General features: G+C 35.0%; 1 protein-coding gene across 2 annotated transcripts in view; it reads left to right on the forward strand.

Annotated features, from left to right (window-relative positions):
- FHIP2A (FHF complex subunit HOOK interacting protein 2A) overlaps positions 1 to 22656 on the forward strand; it is a 41091-nt gene that overhangs the window by 13148 nt on the left and 5287 nt on the right. The window contains exons 6-15 of one of the 2 annotated variants that reach the window (XM_088131856.1): positions 6267 to 6305; positions 8324 to 8608; positions 10117 to 10313; positions 10585 to 10699; positions 10796 to 10872; positions 10973 to 11165; positions 12617 to 12786; positions 16612 to 16755; positions 19450 to 19540; positions 20298 to 20441. In XM_088131856.1, the coding sequence (XP_087987982.1) occupies positions 6267 to 6305; positions 8324 to 8608; positions 10117 to 10313; positions 10585 to 10699; positions 10796 to 10872; positions 10973 to 11165; positions 12617 to 12786; positions 16612 to 16755; positions 19450 to 19540; positions 20298 to 20441 (1455 nt within the window). The remainder of the gene's footprint in view (positions 1 to 6266; positions 6306 to 8323; positions 8609 to 10116; positions 10314 to 10584; positions 10700 to 10795; positions 10873 to 10972; positions 11166 to 12616; positions 12787 to 16611; positions 16756 to 19449; positions 19541 to 20297; positions 20442 to 22656) is intronic. The other variant, XM_007432393.4, reaches the window with a different exon arrangement.

Raw genomic sequence — 22656 nt, forward strand, 5'->3', positions numbered from 1 at the left:
ATTGACTGTGCTTTTGTTACTGAAAAGTCAGTTTAAGTGCTTAAAAGTCCGCTTATGTATCAGATTTTCTTCTAAGAGTGTCTTTTCAATTTTACAAAAAAGGAAACAGCTACTTGTACTTTAGTAGCTACATCAGGACACAATAGATTTAATGAATTATTTCAGCTTTGTTAAGTAAGAAGCATATTTTTCATGGTAGATTCATATACATTCATAAATCCAGCATAGCCTTTTACTTTAATTTCCTACCCTAAAATTCCTTGTAATAGGCATTCATAGTACTTTATTACCTTGAAGCAATTTAAACAGAGTTGCTTCCTAATTCATAGATTCCTTGGATAGAAATTTTTAAAAAGATTGGATCTGCATGGAAAAAAATGATACTAGATTAGTTTGTAGTACTCATAATTTCCTCTTGATTTCAAGCATTCTGCTTTAAATTGAGCCTTAAAGCACTTGAACTTAATGGTTAGGGTCTGGGATTATTTTAGTAATCCCATTGCTATAAGGAGGGAATTTCCTCATCAAACAGCAAAAAGTAACAGCCTTCCAGTCACTTTTGGACCACATACCCCCTTTGACCAGGGTATTGATGATCATTGTTCCTGATCCACAGTCATAAATGTTTCTCCTGGGAATAGCTGACTAAATCAACTTTTTTGTGCAAACAGGGTTAAAAAGCCTTATTGTATATCTTCTATTTCATCCTTGAGAGGTTGCTGAACGGAATTATTCTAGGTGAAATAGAATTGGTGATGAACAATCATCCCTTCTATGATAAATTTGCTAAATACCTTTGAGAAAAAAAATGTATTTCCACACAGATTTGGATATACAATTACAACAGTTATGGAAGAAGTTTTAGAGCACTTCCAATTCAAGTGTTTTCAGAATAGTTCCAATTAGTGTGATCTGAGGGGGGAGTCAAAATGTTTGAATTGAAATTCTTCACAACATTTAGCTTGACCCTATTGTGGCTTGTAAATATTAATTAGATGTGTCCAGTTAGTAATAAAATAATGAGGTCATTTTCAGGGAGACAGTAGCACAGCTTCTGCTGAAGAGGACCCCTCCACTAGTTTCGGAGAGACATGAAAATTAAGGTACTGGAGAGACAGGTGGTTGGTTAGCTTTAAGTGTTCTTGGAGGAAACAGATTATCTAGAACCATTACAATATGGTTTACGTTAAGGGGTTGGAACCAACATCATGTTGATCATCCTAATAGGTGGTCTGCTGTAAGAGAAAAATGTGAAAGTATAACCCTGTGCTTCTGGATCTCTCAATCACTTTAGATACTACTGACTATACAGTAATATATTGCTGGACTGGCTCTATGAGTGGTAGCTGGAATCACAGTATTGTGGGATTAGGGGATTTTGCTTATCTCCATAATGAAGGAGTGGTGCAGTGTGGAGTGCCCCAGGGATCAATTTTATGTCCTGTCTTTAATATCAGTATGAAGTTGCTTAGTGAAATGATCACTTAGTGACTCTGAGTCATTGCATCAGAGTTAGATTCTAGCCTACTTTGTTTGGACATTGTAATGGGATGATGAGGACTTAAAAACTGAGGCTGAATCCTGTTAAAAACAGAAACTCTGGAGGGTTGTTTTTTTTTTTTAAAAAAAAGAATTACTGTGTTTATTTTATAGGTCAAAAGAAACTAAAAAGAGAAAAAGGAACACCCCCCCAATCAAAACTAATATGACAAATTCATGTCATGTTATACAGGTAGTCCTCACTTAATGACCATTTGTTCAGCAACTGTTCAAAGTTACAGTGGTGCTGAAAAAATAACTTTATGATCATTTATGACCTTTGCAGCATCCCTCAGTCACGTGATCACCATTATAGTCAGTACACCTGACCTGTGTTGCCTCCCCCTTGCAGAGCAGAGAGATTGGAGAGGAAGGGATTGCAAGAGAGTAAGCTGTTTGCTTTTCCACACATTGAAAGCAGTGTGATTGAGCCAGCAGCCCAGGGCTGGGAACCGCAGGCGCGCTATGCAAACAGCTTACGTTACTCTCTTGAAATCTCTTCCTCTCCAATTTCTCCACTGGAGGTGGGAAGCAAGCAATTTCTGTAGGGAACCTCTCTTTTGCCTAACCTTTTCCCCCCTCATAGAGCAGAGAGATTGGAGATGAAGGAATTGCAAGAGAGTAAGTTGTTTGTGTAGTGCACCTGCAGCTCCCAGCCCTGGGCTGCCAGCATGATCGTGTTGCTTTCAATGTATACAAGACCATAAGCAGGCATTCAAGCATTCCAAAGGGTGGGGGAGTGGTTAGGAGGTCAACAAAAGCTGAAGGTGTGAAACTGAGTAGTCTTGTCTCTTTCCAGCCAGAAAGCACAGTCGCAGTCCGTTGATTTCCCACTTAGCGACCACTTCGCTTATTGCCAGAGTTGCCGGTTCCAATTAGGGTCATTAAGCAAGGACTACCTATACATTAAAATTATTAAAACTTAAAGCAGTTTATTTAGCAAAAGAAAATGCACATGCAGTCCAAGTTTTTGAACAGTCCTCCAGTCAGGACTTCCAATGGTAACATGTTTGATCAAATACAGATAAAGAGGTACCATTGTGGAACTGACTGAGAATACATATGGTTAAAATCTTCAGAATTTTTTGCTAGCGTAAAAGCATGCAGTATTGACTTCTGCTATCCTTTTAATTTTTGAACCATTCGTGAGTAATTCAAAAGATCATGAGGATTTACAAAAATAGTTAGTCTTCCAGAACAAAATTAACGTGTAGGAAATTCCTTTCATTCCATTCACAATACAACACATAAATCTGTGCTGCATTTTTCTAACAATTTAGTTGAACCCATTGATACCTTCTTAAATAGATTAAAAATGCCAACATAAAATATTTTTATTGAATTAATAATGAATTTAGATGTATAAAAATATCATGCATGAAATGGTCTTCCTCAATGTTATGTACCAGACATTCCATTTCCATATTCTCTGCCTCTTCACCTTCTAATTTAGTATATTTGAAGCTTATTATTTTGTATATAAATTGTTAAAGCTTCTAGAGTTGGAGGGGGCTCTGAACCAACATTGATTACCAACACATACCTAGATGTCAGAAGATGTTTAACTGAACATATTGCTGGTCTGCATTTTTGGGGAGCTATAATTTAATAACAGCAATTATTCCATTAATCCTATTAATCCTGCTAATTGCTCTGAGATATATATTCCAACAAAAACTCTGTGTTTGCCAACAAAAGTATTGTCTGGCTATTTTTCAGTGTGGATTCCTTGTAATGTTTACTTAAGAGAATAATAACAATAAAACAGGCATTAGCTTAGCATTGCATACCATGGCTCTCTAGAAAAGAGTATAGAGGGAGAATTCATCATTGGATGTTTAAATTGCCTTTTAAATTTTTTTGTAAAGTGAAAAAGCAAGTGCTAAAAATAATATGTATTTGGAAAAAAAGTAACCCAAAACAATGCTGAGAGCAACTAATAAAAATATAAAAAATAACAGATAATTGGAAAAATGTATCTGTGGTCTTCAGAGAAATACTATTATATTATGTATCAATTTTCAATATTTCATCTCCCAAAAACATTTGAATATACAAGGGCTATCTGTTAGGAAAAATGCTATTAACAGAGCAAATACATAGTAGCCAAATTGGATGGAATTTGTCCTTTATTGTGGAGTTTTTCAGAAATTTTTGTTGTTTATTTTTTGACCAAAGCAATTTCACAAAATCAAGTCTTGGTGGTCTACCGCACAATTGTAATTCTCCAGTTCTAGTAATTCTCCATACCCTGAGCTCAGCTGCTCTTGGACACAATTTGGAAGTTATAGTTAGTGTATAATATGGCAAATAGCATACATAGATTATATGGAAACAGTTGAACCAAACCGCATGAGCTTGCCAGTATATTTCCAGTGATTTCAAGGTATTAGAGGTGATACTAAGTGCTAAAAAGCTTGATATTTTGATACATGAGGATATGCATCTCACCGTGCTCTGCAGCTCTAGGGCTTTTCCTTTATTCTCCATCATTAGAAGCAATACATTATGTAGAAAATGAGACAAATTCTTCTCAGTTTGGGGTCCTGACTTTGGTATACTCTCTAAATAGAAGACTGCCTGGTTAGCTGGCGCTGATGTTAACTTAGCCTCAAGTTAAAAATGGCTACTTACCCAAATACTAGAATTTTATTGATTTTGCTAATTGTATTTTGTATGCTTGTGGTTTGTTATTTTGTTATTCTGTATTATATGCATCATACCCTAAGATCTATAGCTGTAAAGTGGATTTAGACATAAATGTGAACTGGAAATTCTGTGGATGCAAATATGCTAAGTATTATGTATAGTTTCCAACACATTGTTGTCAAAAAGTAAATGCAAAATATTAATTTCAGGATTCTGCTTTCCTTCTGCAGCTTCTCAGTTCTTTTGTTAATCATACACTCAGTGTGCATCAGTAGGAAGAGGGGAGCGGTATATGCTCAGATTTCATACTGTGTGACTTCCAGTTGTAGATTCATTGGTTACCAACTAAACAGCAGTTCTGTAGATGAAGTGGGCTCATGAGCAATAGATAACTTTTTAACATTATTGAACATCCTTTGTTCAATAATAAAGATAGTAAATAGCAAGAACAACAGTAGTCTCTGAGAGAGTCATCTGGAAAAGGATTACATTCTTTATTACTGCCCTGTGGTAGTCAGGTACTGCCCTTGCCTTGTCCAAATAAGGCTCAGGATTTGGATCAGTCAGCCTTTTCTCTTTTGTTATAGTTTCTCTCTAAAATAATATTCAGTTAATGTAAAATTAATTTTTTTAAAAAATCCTGTGCCCAGGGATGAGTTTTTATTTTCTTTTTATCACTTTTTTTTATCACTTTTTATCAAGGGTTGCACGTGGCTGTTAATATTGTTCCAATAGCCAGTAGAATCATTCACAGTCCAGTAAGGCAATATATAGAATCTTTTGAGGGAAAAGCCAAGGTTCTTATTCACCCTCCTTGTCATCTCAATGGTTATTAAAGCTGATACCAGGAGTTAAAAAAATGTTGAATGTGATATATAAAGCCTTGGTTATCTAAAAGTCTGCTAAGGTTTCCTATTCACAGACTGATTGCTGGCATGCAGGCTTAGCTTACACAAAGTAGTAAAGAATCTGTGGGCAAATAAGAGTCCCAAGTGGGTTTTATATAACCTATAGGCAGTCTGCCATTAAAATTCTGAAACTCATATTAACTTTGAAACTAAATACTTTTCAGCCTTCTCTTTGGAGACACTTTGTTGTATTTAAAGTATCAGGACTAAGAAAAGCATAGCCAAAATTTTTGAGGACATACATTGACAATTTTCTTCTGTTCCTTTTGTACTTTCAAGATAAGAAGTCTTTACAAATATACATAATTCTCATTTTATGGAAAGAAAGAATTATATAAACTGAATTCGGTTTAAGAGTTTAACAGCCCAACTGGATTAGAGTAAAAGTTTATTTACTTCACTATTCCCATAATGATCAACCAGATGTCTGTGGGAAACTCGTAGCCATGAAACATTGCCTATGGAGCAAAGAATAGTAATCTTGAGAGAAATCTTTCAAGTCTGGAATTGTGTACTTATTTTTGGAAGTATCTCCAACTGAATTTATTGCGACTTATTTCTGAGTAGACATGTATAAAATTAAACTGGACTTTTGTTGAAGGCATTAAAGGTTTTAATGAATGATAGATGGTTGAAAGCAGTTCACCTTTTGAATTTTTTTAGAAGCACTGCTTTTTAGAAAAGTGGCAGTTATTATTGCAACTATTTGCAGATTTATGTGACAATATTACAGACAGCTAGAATATGTAGAACACTGCTGCATTTTTCAGTATAGTACTTTTTCTGATAAATAATGCTTCCTGTCTCATGAATTTATGTGTTTGTATTTTTAATTACCCTTGTTCCATGATTTTGTGTCTAATAGAGTGAAAAGTGAAAACGCACAGCATACCCTGACAGAGTGTGTATGATTACATTTGTTTGGATGTTTTAGTTACCACAGTTAATTATTTTGGGTTTTTTATGTAGTGTTTGTTTGTTTGTTTGTTTGTTTGTTTGACAAGATGCTTTCCACAGACCTTTTGCTGCTGAACTGAGTTGGCTTTTTTCTTTCTGTTAAGTTCAGCAAACTGTTGCTTGCTCTTGCTATCCCCAGTGGTCTGGTAGTGAAGTCCCTTGGTGATGATGATCTTGAATCAGAAAGCCTATTTCATTAAACTTTCCTAATAGGTGATTCCAGGCCCTGTCCTACACATTTCTTCGAGGCAGGTGAGCAGGTGGGCTTCAGAACTGCATGAACAAATCAGTGAATCTTGACTGTTTTGCATAGTGTGATACATAAACCATCTCTTACTGCAACCCCTAACAATAATACAGGGAGCAACCACCACATTGAAATGTCTTACATTTTTTTACTGTTTCCAGGGAAAACCCTGTTTCTTTGATAGGAGAAGAAACATCTAGTTCCATATAGTTTTCTTTGACTACAAATCCCATAAACCAGCAGTGTCATACTGCTGGAGCTTTTAAAATTATAGTACAAAATGCTGGACAGCACTAGGTTCTCCATTCTTAATTTAGGCATAGTCATCAAGTCTGTGTCACCATTTGGCAGGTTGATTCTTTCTGCAGGTTGTTCTTTTTAGAAGAAGACTAACATGGGCAATCTCGCATCACACCTCTGCTGAAACCTCGCTACAGGTCTGAGGTCTATTTAAAAGAGGCATTGAAACGCTAAGAATACTTATTTTGTGAAGTTACATACAATAATTTAAGGTCTCAGTTTTCCAAGTGTCATTTTAGCATAGTTGGAATCCATGAATGTTAAAATGATGCCAGCTAGTCATGCATGAATTACTGTCTTTTATAGTTTCACTTTCAAAAGCCAAGAAAGAAAGCTATTCTGTTTGGAAACTGTATGTGTTCCTTCTTGTAGTAAAATATTTTCAGGCAAATGGTAGGCTTCTCTGCAATATTACTCCAGTCTTCTTTTTTTATCTCTGATGTTCATAATGGGTATTATTCCAATTATGTTGTAGACTTAAATATATTACACACTTATATGTTTGTTTGCTGTAATGCATGGAGTATTGCATGTTCTTCCAAAATAACAGAATATTACTCAAGGATAATGATTATAACCAATTGTTTATGCAAGCTTATTATAATACAGTTGTGCCATCTTGCCAAGTATAAAAAAGGAAACTGTGAGGTCCATTATCATCATTCTTAAGGATTTTTTTAAAAAACTGGCAAAACTGGAGCTTTGGATCTGTTCTATCATTCACAAATCAGAAGCAGATATATAGACAGGAGTGCAGTCTTTCCACTTGAAGTAGGTAAGGTAAGAAACTTTAGGCAGCCTTTAGAAAAGTTTGCACAATTCTCTGATAATGTTAAGTACAGATTTCCTAATTCTAAAATAACATCTTTCTTTCTCAGAGGTGTGCAGTTAGAAGCATGATTAGATTAGCACCTAAAACTGTTTTTAGAATCAGAATAACAAAGTGAATTGAGGTCTTAACCTCAATATCCACATTTTCTGTTGAACTTGGAGGCATTAGAAGATTCCTTGCATGTTGTAAATGTCTGCATTCATTTGGAAAGATAGTATGTGTAGACTATCACACCTGATTGTACTATTTCTAGCAAATTTTTGCAGTGTAGTTTAAATTGTTGAAGGATGTCCTGTTTCTTCTATTCTTTAACATGTAACATGACAATTTTAACTAACTTTATTGATGGGAAGTGTTTTAATTAGATAAGAAGCAGAAGAAGTAAACCACTAGGCCTAACCAATCAAGTGATAATGTGTGAGTTTTTTTTTTTTAAAGTCGAAGTATATAAATGTATAGGTTGCAAGTAAACACGAGATAGTAGCTGATGAAATCAGGCTAAAATTCATGGAAGATTGCTTGATGGTTATAAATTTCATAGTCTGTACAAGATATATAAGGCAATAAACTCTTGCAGTTTTTTCTGCTTTAAGATAAATTGCTTGTCTGAGAATCAGAGATACATTCTGTGATTAAAAGTTCTTAAAACATGAGAGGCATAATGAAAAGCTTCCTTATGTTACAGTCTTCATAAATTCAGATGCATTTTAGTGACTGAGAAGTTGAGAGCCTCTGGAATCATCTTAACATTTTTGGTTTCTTCTACTGTTTCTTCATTTCCTTTGTGTTTCTTCTTGATTTATTAAGGAAGCACCAGATTGCTGTGTTTCTGCTATAGAACAAACATTAATTTTATCTTTGTAATTCTACATTTTGATTTTTTTTTTTCAGAACAAGCAGAAAGGATTGGCTTCAAAAGATGCAGCAAACTCAGTCATAGAAGACGTGGTAGAAGGGCAAGGTTCTGGGGTGACAGATACAGGACAATCCATTCAGTCTGAAGAAACATCAAATAGGACAAAACAAGCAGAGAGAGAGAATAACCTTCAGCAAGCAGATGACTTGTCTGCAAATCAAGTTGAATTAAACATCCCTTCATCTCCAGAGGCTATAGCTGTTCGCCCACATGGGGACTATAATTTGGTGAATTCTCTGCTCAATCTTACCAAAAGCCCGGTGAGTGACTATCAGATACAGCAGAATTAATGTTGGATTTAAAGAGGGAGATCATTTCTCTGTTGATGTGTAATGTACATGGATATACAGTCAGCATGTTATATGCTGAAACTGCAAGTCACATATTTTAAATACACTGATTACTCTTCATATGTCAAAATATTTTGCATGAGATTAGTTTTATTTTGAGGACAACTACTCCTCACCTAATAGGAAATGCAGTGCATTCTCCCCACTTTTCAACTAAGCAATCCAATCATGTAGGATAAAAACAGAGCCTTATTACTGCTAATTCTGAGTCCAAACATGAATCTTACCAAAGTTTTAAGCTGAACTTTCAGAGGAATGGAAGTTTCACAGTGTGTTATGTTTGGTGGTTGTTTGACTGCTAAGCAGTCATGGTGATGACACATCTATTTTTAACCAAAATTCATGGGAAGTTCAGAATTCTTCCAAACTTGCTCAGTCAGGGGTTCCCAAACTGTGGATCAGGATTGCTGGTGAATTGTAAACTACAGGATGGGGGCGTGGGGGCGAATGTCACAGATGAGGCTTTGGCAGGCAAAGTGGTAACATTTTCCAAATGCTTTCTAGGCTTTGCTTTTCATTTTCCCTATGCAGTTCATAGGGGGAAACTGTTGTAAAGGTAAGTCTGAGAAACCTTGCTGTACATGGAAGAAAATATAATTATTAAAAGTGGTTTATTTATCTCTTACCCAACATTAACACCAACAATATCATTAATTTTTCTTTGTAGAGGAGTCAGTACATTAATTTACTATTTTTCAGGAGGGCAAACTACAAAGTTAGAGGACCACTATTGTAAGTTGCTTAAGTCTTGCTCTAAATAGTATGCTATTTAGTACCCAATGTACTAAATAATGCTTTAGTTTAACAAGGACTTTTAGACCTTGTTAAAACTATCAATATTTTGTTGGCCATGTTGGTAGAAGTTCCCATGCTAGCAGTGTTGTGAAACCCATTTATTTTTTATAAAGTTAATAAAGGTGCCTTTGAGAATGGAAACTTTCTCACTCATGGACCGGCTAATTTGGTATCTCTGTCAATATTTCTAGGAACCAAAGTCCATTTTTTAAATTTTTCCGAGCTCTTTAATTTTTATGTTGTTATATCCTTTTAACTATTTTGTAAACTGCTAGGAGTCAATCTGATTATGATGGTCTGTATGTTTAATAAATAAACAAACAAGCAAAATTAGTCTTAAATATATATTCACGCCATATTATGCAATAAATTATTAATCTTAATCTGTTCTACCCACCCCTACGTTGTGTTTTAGCCTTCCTGTTCTATGTACTTTCTGTTACATTTTGATTTAAAATATTTTAAATATAAATAAACTTACTGGAATTCCTTCTTCATAAGCATGCATAGGCTTGAGGTTCAGAGTCTATCATAAGCTGTCTGATTTCCTTATAATGGGTCATGGAAACTATGGTAAGTAGAAGTGCTTCAACTAAGTAAAATGGATTGTTCTTCCTTTGCAGGATGGCCGAATAGCAGTGAAAGCTTGTGAAGGCCTCATGCTTCTAGTGAGTCTGCCTGAGCCAGCAGCTGCCAAGTGCTTAACACAGAGTACCTGTTTATGTGAACTGCTGACAGATAGGCTGGCCTCTCTCTACAAAGCCCTTCCTCAGTCATTGGATCCCTTAGATATCGAAACAGTCGAAGGCATTAACTGGGGGTAAACATTCTGTCCTTGCATATTTGTATTACATTGTGGACTCTTGGGCATGTTATGGGAGTTATTTCTAAGCTATACATTGACTTATGTTTATAACCTACCTTATGCTTGAGATGGGTTAAACTTTCAATGTGTCTCAGTTGGTAAAAGCATCCAAATATCAATAAAATAATGAAAATTATCTAAATGTTTAGAATTGTTGCTTCTCGTTATGTTATCATGGTAGTCAATATCAAATATGTTTCATTTGCCTTCATTTCCTGCACTCTAGTTTGGATTCCTACAGCTACAAAGAAGATGCATCTGCTTTCCCAGGGAAAAGAGCTCTGATTTCATTCCTATCCTGGTTTGATTACTGTGATCAGCTCATTAAGGAAGCTCACAAGGTTTGTAATCCCTGTATTAGTCATTGCCAAAACAAGTTCACAAAGCTATGGTTTGTAAACCATGAAGATGACATCTTGATGCCCTCTATGTTTCAGACAACTGCTGTTGCCATGGCAAGCTCAGTGCGGGAGCGTTTTTTCATTGGCGTGATGGAACCTCAGCTAATGCAAACGTGAGTAATCTTCCATTGAAAAATGAAGAGGGCTTTCCCTGATCCTTTTTTTAACTAAGGAACCCATGTCACTTGTTTAAAAAATTCTTATTTTGATCAGTTCAGAGATTGGAATTCTTACTTCAACTGCCCTGTTGCATCGTATCGTTCGGCAAGTCACATCAGATGCCTTAGTTCATGAAATGGTTTGCTTTATCCTTGGAGAGCAGAGGGAGCCAGAAAAACTAATGGATGTCAACAGGCACCCATTGCGACATCGCTTAATTGAGCACTGTGATCACATTTCAGATGAGGTAAGAAATTCAAATAGAGCAAGTGCATACTGCTGTTGGATTCAAAGCTACTCTGTGCAGAAACAACTTGTCTTCAAATGTTTAGTAATAAGAGATCTTTTAAATGGTGAACAGCATTGCAAAATAGTTCATCTTTAGGTACCAGATAACCATAAATAAAATATATTTTAAAACATTGAATGCAACCTGAAGGTTACACTACTACACCTTCTACTAGTCTCATTTCTAAGTGACAGACCACTCTGAGGATAAATAATTTAGTGTAACCTATAAGGTGCTGAAGAACAAATACTTAGAAGTGCTATATTCAGTCCCCAGCATATGTGCTTCCTTTCCTATCTGACAAATATAAGACGCTAACATTTTGGGAGCTGATACAGAGATGGGTAAGAGACAGAATGGAAAACTGTGAGGCAGAAATGCCATTCAACACTTTCAGAGGCTGAGCAGATCACTGATAACCTAAAGTGCTCTGCTGGTCTAGCGATTAGAAAACTAACATCTCAAGATTTGCCTCAGGCTAGCAAGCCTGTAACTAACACTTACTTAACTGCTACTTTGAACTTGTGGCATGTCTTGTGTCCAGTGTCTAAGCAGTTAAAATAGGCATGAGAAAGTTGTGGTCCTCCAGTTGTTGCTGAATTGCAGCTTCAGTGATAGTCATACTAACCAGGCTAATTCAGTAACATCTGGAAGGGTAAAGATTTCTCACCCCCAACCTAGAATAGTTCATTCAGATGGACTCTCAAAATATTATTTCGTACAGCAGCTTTTCCTAATAGCTACCTATAGAGAGCCACCAAATTAGGACATACAGTGAGGGAAAAAAGTATTTGATCCCCTGCTGATTTTGTACGTTTGCCCACTGACAAAGAAATGATCAGTCTATAATTGTAATGGTAGGTTTATTTTAACAGTGAGAGACAGAATAACAACAAAAAAATCCAGAAAAACGCATTGCAAAAAAGTTATACATTGATTTACAGTTTAATGAGTGAAATAAGTATTTGATCCCTTATCAATCAGCAAGATTTCTGGCTCCGACGTGTCTTTTACTATATACAGATACAGTATCACTTATTAAACTGCAAATCAATGTATAACTTTTTTGAAATGCGTTTTTCTGGATTTTTTTTGTTGTTATTCTGTCTCTCACTGTTAAAATAAACCTACCATTACAATTATAGACTGATCATTTCTTTGTCAGTGGGCAAACGTACAAAATCAGCAGGGGATCAAATACTTTTTTCCCTCACTGTACTAATGATTATGGTTGTCTGAACCAAAGCCTATTTTCCAAGTTCTGATTGCAGTTCTAAGTATAAAGTACATATCTCTATAAGTTCACTTTCTAGTGACAAGCATAATAACACTGAGAAGACATGTGAAAAAGACAATTATTCAGCCCTTGCCAGCATCTTTTAATGCCTTTTTTCCCTTTATTTCTACAGATCAGCATAATGACCCTCAGAATGTTTGAACATCTTTTGCAAAAGCCTGATGAACACATTCTTTATAACCTGGTTCTTAGAAATTTAGAGGAGAGGAACTATACTGAATATAAACCACCCTGCCAAGAAGATAAAGATGTGGTAGAAAATGGGCAGATAGCAGGAGCAGTGTATGTTTTATTATGTTCTGAATTTCCTCTGAAGTAGCTGGGATAGGTTTCACTGGTTTTTTAAAAACCAAAATTATTTTAGAGTCAAATGGGTTTATTTTACTATGAAAATAATTTTGAATGTAGATGTGATGCTTTAATCTAGGGTTTATAGAAGTTACAGGATGTATCATTTTAACAGGTGATGAATTGTAAAAAGTAGAAGCAAAATCTTGAAGGTTTGTTGAAAAATACCACAGTTTCATGCAAGAGATATGAATGAAGAATGTGCATCTCCCCCTGTTTCAAGAGCAACCTTACCTGGCATAAGATGCTCTGAAGAGAGTTATTCATGCCCTTGTCATCTCTGATTAGATTACTGTAATTCACTCTATATGGTTTGGCCCTTGAAGACCACCTGGAAGCTTCAGCTGGTCTAGAATGCAGTGGCCTGCATGCTCACTGACCAGTCTTTGTAATGCCATGTTACACCATTGCTGCAGGAGCTGTCCAGGCTGCCATTGTGTTTCCTTTTTTTAAAATTAATTTTCATTGAAGAATTTTTTTATAGCATAAAAACAATACAAATTTTTAAAAAAGGAAAGAAAAGAAAAGTGATAAGTAAGGAAGAAAGAAAAGAGACAGAAAAGAAAGAAAAAGTTATAAAGGAGTGGTTTCCGATCTTCTTTACAGCAGTTATAAATGCATTTATATTTTATCCTCTCTATGGTTACACCATGGCTCCTTTCTTTCCATATTCTACCCTTTCAAATCATCAAACCCATAAATCACAAATTCATTTTTTTCCATTTTCAGCAAAAAGTCCATAAAGGGTTTCCAGTCACTAACAAATGTAGTTATTGTCTTTTCCCTAATGAAACAAGTCAATTTTGCAATCTCTGCAAATTTTGTCATCTTCACCAACCATTCTTCCATTGTGGGTATTTCAGAGTCTTTCCATCTTTGTGCATATAATAATCTTACTGCAATTACCATGTACAAAAGCAATCTTCCATTAGGCTTTTCTAATTGTCTGTCCATTAGTCCCAGCAAGAAAAGTTCTGGTTTCAGCTGAATATTAATCTTTAAAATTCTTTTTATCGCTATATATATTTGAACCCAAAATTTTCTAGCTTTTTTACAAGTCCACCTAGGATGATAAAATAACCCTTCATGTTTTCCACATATCCAACATAGATTTAAAGTACCTTTATACATTCTAGATAGTTTTTCTGGTGTCATGTACCAATGGTACATCATTTTATAAAAATCCTCTTTTAAATTGTAACATAATGTGAATTTCAGTCCTTTCAGCCACATATTTTTCCATTGTTCCATCTGAATGTTATAACCAAAGTTCTTAGCCCATTTTATCATACGCTCTTTAACTTGTTCTTCTGTTTCAAATTTCAGTAAAAGCTTATACATTTTAGAAATTACATGTTCATCATTTGCACATACAGTAATTCAGTTTCAAATTCTGTCTTATGTTGCTCAATTCCAATTGTCCTTTTGTTTACTTTGAATCTTTCTGTTAACTGTACATATGAAAACCATTGAAAACTAAATCCCTCTGCAGTCAGTTGATCTCTTGACTTCATCTTGTATTCTCCATGTTCTTGTTCTAACAACTCTCAATATGTTAACCATTTCTCTTTGTCTGCTGTTTCTTTCCTATAAAATGCTTCTTGTGCTGAGATCCGCAAAGGCATTTTTGGCACAGTCTGGGTTTGTATCTATTCCATATTCTCACTATGGCACTTCTAATATAATGATTTTAAAAGTCTACATTAACCTTAACTTTGTCATACCTTAAAAAACCATGCCATCCAAACCAAAGGTTGTGCCTTTCTAATTCTAAAATTATCGTATTTCTCAGTAACACCCACTCTTTCATCGAAACCAAACAGCAGGCTGCAAAGTATAATTTCAAATCAGGCAATCTCAGTCCTCCTTGTTCCTTTGCATCTTGAAGAATTTTAAATTTAACTCTTGGTTTTTTCCCATGCCATATAAACCTAGATATATCTTTCTGCCATTGCTTAAAGGTGAATCAGTTGTCAAAATAGATATTGTTTGAAACAGAAACATAATTCTAGGTAATACGTTCATTTTTATCATGGAAATTCTCTCCAACAATGATAATTGTAATTTTTCCCATCTTAACATATTCTTCTTGATTTCATTCCATACCTTATGAAATAATGTTATTATTTTGAAATAACATACAATTCATATTAGTTATAACAATACCCAAGTATTTTACTTTTTTCTCAGTCTTAAAACCAGTTTTTTCCATCAATTCTATTTGGTCTTCCATTTTCATGTTTTTTGTTAACACCTTCGTCTTTTGGTTATTAATTTTAAAACCAGCTAACACACCAAAATCCTTTCCATTAATATTTCTATTCCTTCCAAAGGGCCTTCCAAAATTAACCAACAGATCGTCAGCAAATGTAATGGAAGGCATGTGTAAGGAGGATACTATCCTGGGTGCAAACTAATAAAGGTCGTCGTTCTTGGGCTGGGCCTGACATCATTCTTGCCAGACTAAACCTATGCTAAAGCAACTAGTGGCTATACCCCATGAGACTCTAGGGAGGGGCTAGTCTCAGCTTCTTCATCTTCCCACGGTCCTGCTGCAGGCTGAGGAAGTGCTTGCCTGTATCCTTTCCAGGAATGCTCCCCCTCCCTCCTGATAACCTTGATCTTCCATTCCAGTATCCTCCCTGTACATGCCTTCCATTGCCGCAAATGCCCAATTACAATTCAAGGTACTGATGACTTCCTTTAAAACTGTATATGGTTGGGCCTGGGAATCTAACAGATCACCTTTCCCAAATCATGTCTGCCCATCTAACCTAGGTGGCCAGAGAGTGCATACTAAGGGTCCCCACCTACAAGGAGGTGTGGCATGAAGGGATCCAACGTCAGTTGTTCTTGGTGGCAGTTCTCTTCCTGTGAAACAGTTTACTCCCTGAGATGAGGATGGCCCAGCCTCATAGCCTGCCAAAAGCTAGTAAAGGCTTAGCTTTTCTGGAAGTCCTTTGAGGACTGACTGTAGAATCACAAGTGACTAGTGTATGTGTGCATGTATTATTATTTGATCTTAATAGTTACAGTAACAGTATACTACCTCAAGGTAGACTATCTCATCCTCTACATGATGGTCATGATGATACTTGAGGATAGTTATATCTCTTTGAAGTCTCCTCTTCTCCAGGCTTTAGATACCTTTTACCTTCAAACTATTCCTCAGTAGATTTTTCTTCGAGGGTCCTTATCATCTTGGTTGCTGTCCTCTGGGCAGACTCCAGCATGTGAATACCCTAAAAACACTGTGGGCCCTTATTAGGCACTGATTAGCAGTTTTTTTTTCTGACTCCATGCATGTATCATTCATTTCTGATTAATCTATGTGAACCTGATTAAGTATATGTTCTTCAAGACAGTGTGCCTGTGTTTTGTGTTGGTAAAGTTTGATGGAACTCAAAGCATTTTATTTATTTGTTTGTTTATTACATTTCAACTAAGATTATGAGGCTTGCTTAGAATCATTAAGTTGTTCAATCTTTGAGATTCTGTTTCTCAAATATGCTTCAAATATTTTGAGGTTGGAATGGCCTATTTTGTGATTAAGTCTTCTGTAACAGAATGTTTGCATATCTTTTGGAACATATTTTAAAAGCTGCTTGTAAGTTGAAGGATGTAGTTGAAAGGGAGAGGAAGCAGAAATTGTACTGGATGTATCTTCAGGCTGCAGACATAAAGTTGTCTTTTCAAACAAAGCAGTAACTTTTCAAACAAAGGAAACCAAAATTCTGTCCTTTCTTTATTTTGCTACAGAGACCTAGAAGAAGATCCTTTGTTTACAGATCTTTCTCCTGATACTGTATTGTCAAATCAAGAGTGGCTTAGCGCTTCACCACCTACAACCCCAGATCATCCAAAAAATGATGGGAAGACTGAAGTCCATAAAATTGTAAATAGGTGTGTTAAACTTAATATATGTTCTTAGGTTACTAATTCTATAACACTTCCCTTAGGTTTTTCTTGTACTGATTTCTGCAATAACAGTCAAAAAGATTCTTAAGATTGGTGAAGTATGTATTTTATTTATTGTTTGTTATATTCATATCTGACCTGCCTTTCAGGAGTAAAAGTGACATGCACAGCACTTTCTTGTCAAGTTTTTCTCACAAGAATAACCCTGTTTTTCATAGCTTAGATTGGACTTGAATCTGAGTCTTCCTGTTCCTACATATGAACACCTTAACTTCTATACCACATTACTCTTATGTGCACTACAGCAAGCCCTCTATTTTACAAATCTTGGTTTAATAGAATTTGGACAGTGGACAAAAGCTTTGTGCTTTATGCTTCTATGCATGCTAAAATCTCATTCACTATTTTAGATGTGCATAAATTACATATGCATAACATCCCATTCCAATGTTATGTGTGCATTAAAAGCACATGACCATATTCCCTTCAGATTTAACAACATCCTGATTTAAGGATTAAAATTAGGACACTAATTCCCCACATTAGTCTGTTAAATCAAGAGTTTATTGTAAGTTGGAACTGAAGAATTAAAGGAGAGCAATTAATTGATCACTTTTTTCTGATGAACATTGAGCCATCATGTGATAGTATGGGTTAGGGTTAGGGTTCTTGTCCATGTGTGTGTGTTCACTGAGCACGAGAGAAAATTGCAAACATAGTGTATGCAAGGTAGAGAAGGGTAAGTACAAATGAGTAGATTGCTTTGAATATAATGAATCAGCCAGAAGGGAGTGACTGACTTATCATACCTGAGCTGGATTCCTGCAATCTTAAATTTAGTATTTAAAGCCTTTTTTAATATATTCAAAATCATAAAATTAGTTACAATACATGGGCTTGATTATGCAACAATATTCACTCTTCAACCACTGCACTGAGAAGTATGTCAAAACTATTACAAATAGCTCCTTAGAGTACAGAATTACAATAGAAAGCTAATAATGAAATCCTGAGAGATGTGCCACTAGATAGTAATGCTTATCCCTTAAATTCATTAGAAAAATAATCTGAAATGCCCTTTTCGGTCTTTATGTCTAGTGGGAGTTTTTCCCCTCCTTACAATACCAACATAATTTGTTGCAATTCCATGTAAGATCTCAGCCAGAATGTTTGGTTGAGACAATTACTGTTTCTCCTAAACCCAAACCTGCATTTTTCTGAAGTAATTATTTTGTTTATTCAACTACAATATTCATTATAATTTGTAAATATTACACCATGGTATATTATTATGTATAAGTTTAGAAAGAAGTCCTTAATAAGATACTAATGCATGTTTTGTAAGTACTGTATTGCTATAATTAGCTTAGTAGTTTAGAGTAAAAAATTAATAAACATAGAAGAAAGGAACAAAGTATAAAATGTAAAAAATCAAATACATTAAATAGTTTTTTTAACATTCTGTAACAGCAAAGGAAAATGAAGGACTTTAACATTTATGTATATATAAGGATTTTAAAATGTATGTATATGTAAGGGAGTATATCAGTATGTGAATGAAATATATGAAATGCTCTTTGATCATGGCATGATGCAGATTTTTTCTATTTTTTTATATATGTTTGATTTTTGATCTCTAAAGGGCATGTAATTGATGGACACTAAACTGAAATAAAATATAAATAATCTATGTAAGTATACCAAAATGAATAAAAAGCAAAATAAAATGAGTTGGGGATAATACAGTAGACAAGAAAGAAAAATGTTTCAAACCTGATCAAAAGCTGGGAAAAGTGGAAAGTTCTTAGTTGAAAAAGAGAAGCCTACATTTTTTAGGATTCTGTAACACCAACCTAGTGTTCTCTGCCTTTAAGTAGAAGTCAGGTGTGAGGCAGCAAGAAGGATAGAGAGACAGATGACAAGAATCTGCAGAAATTAGTCTTTAACTCTGGATCTTCCATTGTTAACTAAGATGATAAAATAATTCCAGTATTTCCTGTGCATCCTTTCTTTTGAAAAAGTTTTCAGTAGCAACGATAATTCATTTTTACATGCAATAGGCTCAACATTTTGTTAATCTAATACCTTTTGCTCTCTTTATGGGTAGAAAAATATATTGTCTGAGATAAATCCAAATATTCCAGGAAGGTTAAAAATACAACATATTTTACATAGATTAATATTTATTTAAGTTTTTATTTCTTCAGAGTTAGGTGCTGTACTGTTAACGTTGTTGCTGTTAATTATTATTTGGGCATGTTAATTTTCAGATGCTGTATTAGTTTTATTTCAGTACTTTTTAAAAAGGAATTAAATATCTCATCCCATATTGTAGTAGGATCTTTTTTATCTTTTATGGCTTCCTGATCTTGATTAGTTTCTTCTTTTTAATCCCAGCAAATTAAACAATTTTAAGAATAACTCAATTTTGGATCACTTCAAATACAAGCAGCCTATCTACAGATGCTAATATGCCATCTGAAATAACTGGGAGTGGGTTAAACATTCTTCTCTAGCAGTGCAAAATTTCAGTAACCAGATTGCGTGAAACGTCCAACTGATTTCTTTGTATTCAGTTCCATAGCAATCCATCTAATTAGCAGAGGTTAAATAACATTTGAGATGCCCCTTGTTCTAAAAGCATATAAACAAATCACCTTTTTTTATATGTATTTGCAGTTTTCTCTGTCTTGTACCAGATGAAGCCAAATCTTCTTACCATGTGGAAGGAACAGGTTATGATACCTACCTCAGAGATGCCCATCGACAAGTAAGCGAAAACAGAAAATGCTATTTTATATATAATATAATGGATTCAGAAAAGGGGGAGGAGGAAGCCAACTTTATTTCATAGATATATAATGTTATAAATCACTAGAGATACTGGAATATTCTCATTGAAGTCCCTTTTTATAAGAAAATTCAGTTCAGCCTTTTTAGTTTCAGTCTGAAACTAAAGAAATGTTGATGTATTTCTAATGCTTCCATTTCATTGGGTTCAAAAGTGTCTCAGCTCCTGACACTTTGCTAAATTGTTTTTAAAACAAGCAACCAGATAATAGCTATATCTCATTCTTCATTTTCTCTATCAAGCAGTATGAACTGAACCAGTGTTTGAGTAATAAATGGGCATGGTCTAGATTAAATTTTGTAGGGTTCTAGCATCCTAACTTGTCTCAAATTAGTACCTTAATTTTTCTTCACAAGTGATGTTTGTGATATATTATGTACATGTATACTGTTTAAACATACAGTTGTAGCCTGACAAAGAATTCAGAAGTTTGTGTGCATGAGATATTTCCACAAGAAAATAACTTTCATCAAGTTCACAATGCTTTTTACAATATTCTAAGAAGGATACTTTAATGCAGTTAATAAGACAGACAGACAGAGTCACTTATCGGTGTTTTAGGAACTCTTGTTTTTTAGGGAATTCTTTCTAAAAAAGTAGATAATTAATTGCTTCCTGTAGTGACTATTTCTTCTTCAGTTTATTAATTAGTAATCAACTGTGTTTCTTTCTTTAGTTTCGGGATTATTGTTCCACATGCTTACGATGGGAATGGCCAGGATCTCCTAAGCCTCTGGAAAAGTGCAATTTAGAAGCTGCATTCTTTGAAGGACATTTCTTAAAAGTTCTCTTTGATAGAATGGGCAGAATTCTTGATCAGGTAGATCTGCATTTTGTGATGCTTCCTCTTGTGATATGGCTGGTTTTCAGGCACAACATTCCTACTGGTAGGGAAATTAGTAGCAGTTTGCTGCCCACACTGTAGGGAGTGATTTTGTGTACCTGGGGATTGTTGAATGTGCATAAACTCAGCTTTAAAGAGATGGTACTCTCCCAAATGGAAGAGCTAAGAGTCATGGAATCTGAACAGAATAAAGAGAGAGAACAGTATTAATTGCTGAGTGTGCTAGGTTATACTAAAGGAAGAGAAGCTGCTGCTTTTTCTTTTTCTTAAGCTTTAAATGCTAGCATTAAAATGCTAATCTAAATCAGAAACAAAATATTCTTATGCACCCATTCCAGATTAAAATGAAAAACTTGATTTAGTTATTTTAACAATATGCTCTGTGAATATTTACTTACAAATTGAATACTATTCTGTTGACATAAGTCTTAATTTTGTACAGGCTTTATTAGTGGTATAAAGCATGTCATGTACTACTGGCCTCTTTAGCTGTATAATTTGAGTTTTTCCTGATCTTCTTTTATATAGAAACTGAAATTCTGTATTTAGAACTTCCAAATTACAAAATTTTGCATATTATCACATTGCCATAAAGTTTTGAAATTTGCAAAACACCCCCCCCCAAAAAACACTAGTCATAGCTATTCATTGTTAACATCAATGTTAAACACTCAAAGAATATTGGTGACTTTAGAAATTTTTAATTCTATATTCTGATTATCATTTTGGATGTTCCCCCTTTCTATGAATATAATGCCACTTTACTAGACTAGAAATTGCTTTATTTAATTCCAGGTGTTCTTGATTGAGCCTGACAATCATTCCAATCATGCTGCCACTTTTCAGTTTAAGAAAGTGGGCATAATTATTCAGTTATTTACTTAAACCAAAAACAAGCAATCTACAGGCCATGTTAGCTAGGAAGTGGGAAAAAAGATCATTCTACTACTGATATTAGCATGAAATTATCATTTTTTAAATCAAAATTGTTGTGGGAGATTACTTACTAGCCATATGATTTGGCTTCATCTCCAGATTCATTGTCCATTGACTCAAGCAGCCATTAATAGCAAAATATTGCCTGCTTTGGATTATATAAATGATCTTTTTTTTTTTTTTAGAGTAGTTGGTACCACTGAAAGAAAATAGTGCTTTAAAATTCAAGTACAGTGGTACCTCAGTTCATGAACTTAATTTGTTCCACGATTCTGGTCGCAAACCGAATTGGTCGCAAACCGAATCAAATTTTCCCATAAGGTTCAATGTAAATATGGTTAATCCGTTCTGACCTCTATGAATGTGGTCGCCAACCAATTTTGGTCGCCAACCGAATCAAATTTTCCCATAAGGTTCAATGTAAATACGGTTAATCCATTCTGAAACATATGTTGTTGTTTTTTAAACCACAAAAATATGAAACAAAGTACAGTACAGTACAGTATGAAGAGAAAGAACACTAACCTTGGTTGAGGTGACTTCTGGCGTGGGGGACAGGAAGGCAGGTGGGGAGGCGGTTATTGTTTGGAGGGAGAGTCCCCCTCGACAGGAAGCCACGACCACGTGTCACAGTGGGGAAAATGGCCGCGGGTCGTGTTCATCACCCGATGCGGAGTTCGCGAACGGAAGCAAAATTTTGCGAACGGTGCTGTTCATGAACCAAATTGTTCATGAACAGAAGCGTTCGTGAACCGAGGTATTACTGTACTTAACATACAATTATATGCTTCCTCCCACAGAAGGAAATGCTGCTGCTTTGGGTATGCTTGCAGCAACTTGAGTGCATCAACTAAAACAAATCGCCTTCTAAATATTATTTTATACACATGGACATTATTTATTGAATTGATTCGTTCCTCATTTAACTCATATATTGTAATTAATTAGTGACAATCTTTTTTTTTTTTATGATATTCCTAATACTATAGTGGAGTGCTTGGATTCACTTTGGAGCATGAAGGGGTGTGAACACAGTACCCCTTGATTGTAGCCGCTGCATGATCCTGGGAAAAGATCTAGTTGCTTTCAGAAATGGCAGACAGATGCTACTTTGGCACCAAAGCACTTTTTTGGGAACTGAATCTCACATGAGCCACAGCAATAAATCCTAGTAGAAGTTGCTCATTTACAATATTCCAGTAATACTTTTATCATCCATAATACTAGAAATTGATAGTGATTCACATGCTTGATT

This window comes from Python bivittatus, unplaced genomic scaffold (assembly GCF_059951505.1).
Source record: "Python bivittatus isolate LINGU-HERP-01145 unplaced genomic scaffold, Pbiv_v1 ctg000980_np1212, whole genome shotgun sequence".
Taxonomy (NCBI): domain Eukaryota; kingdom Metazoa; phylum Chordata; class Lepidosauria; order Squamata; family Pythonidae; genus Python; species Python bivittatus.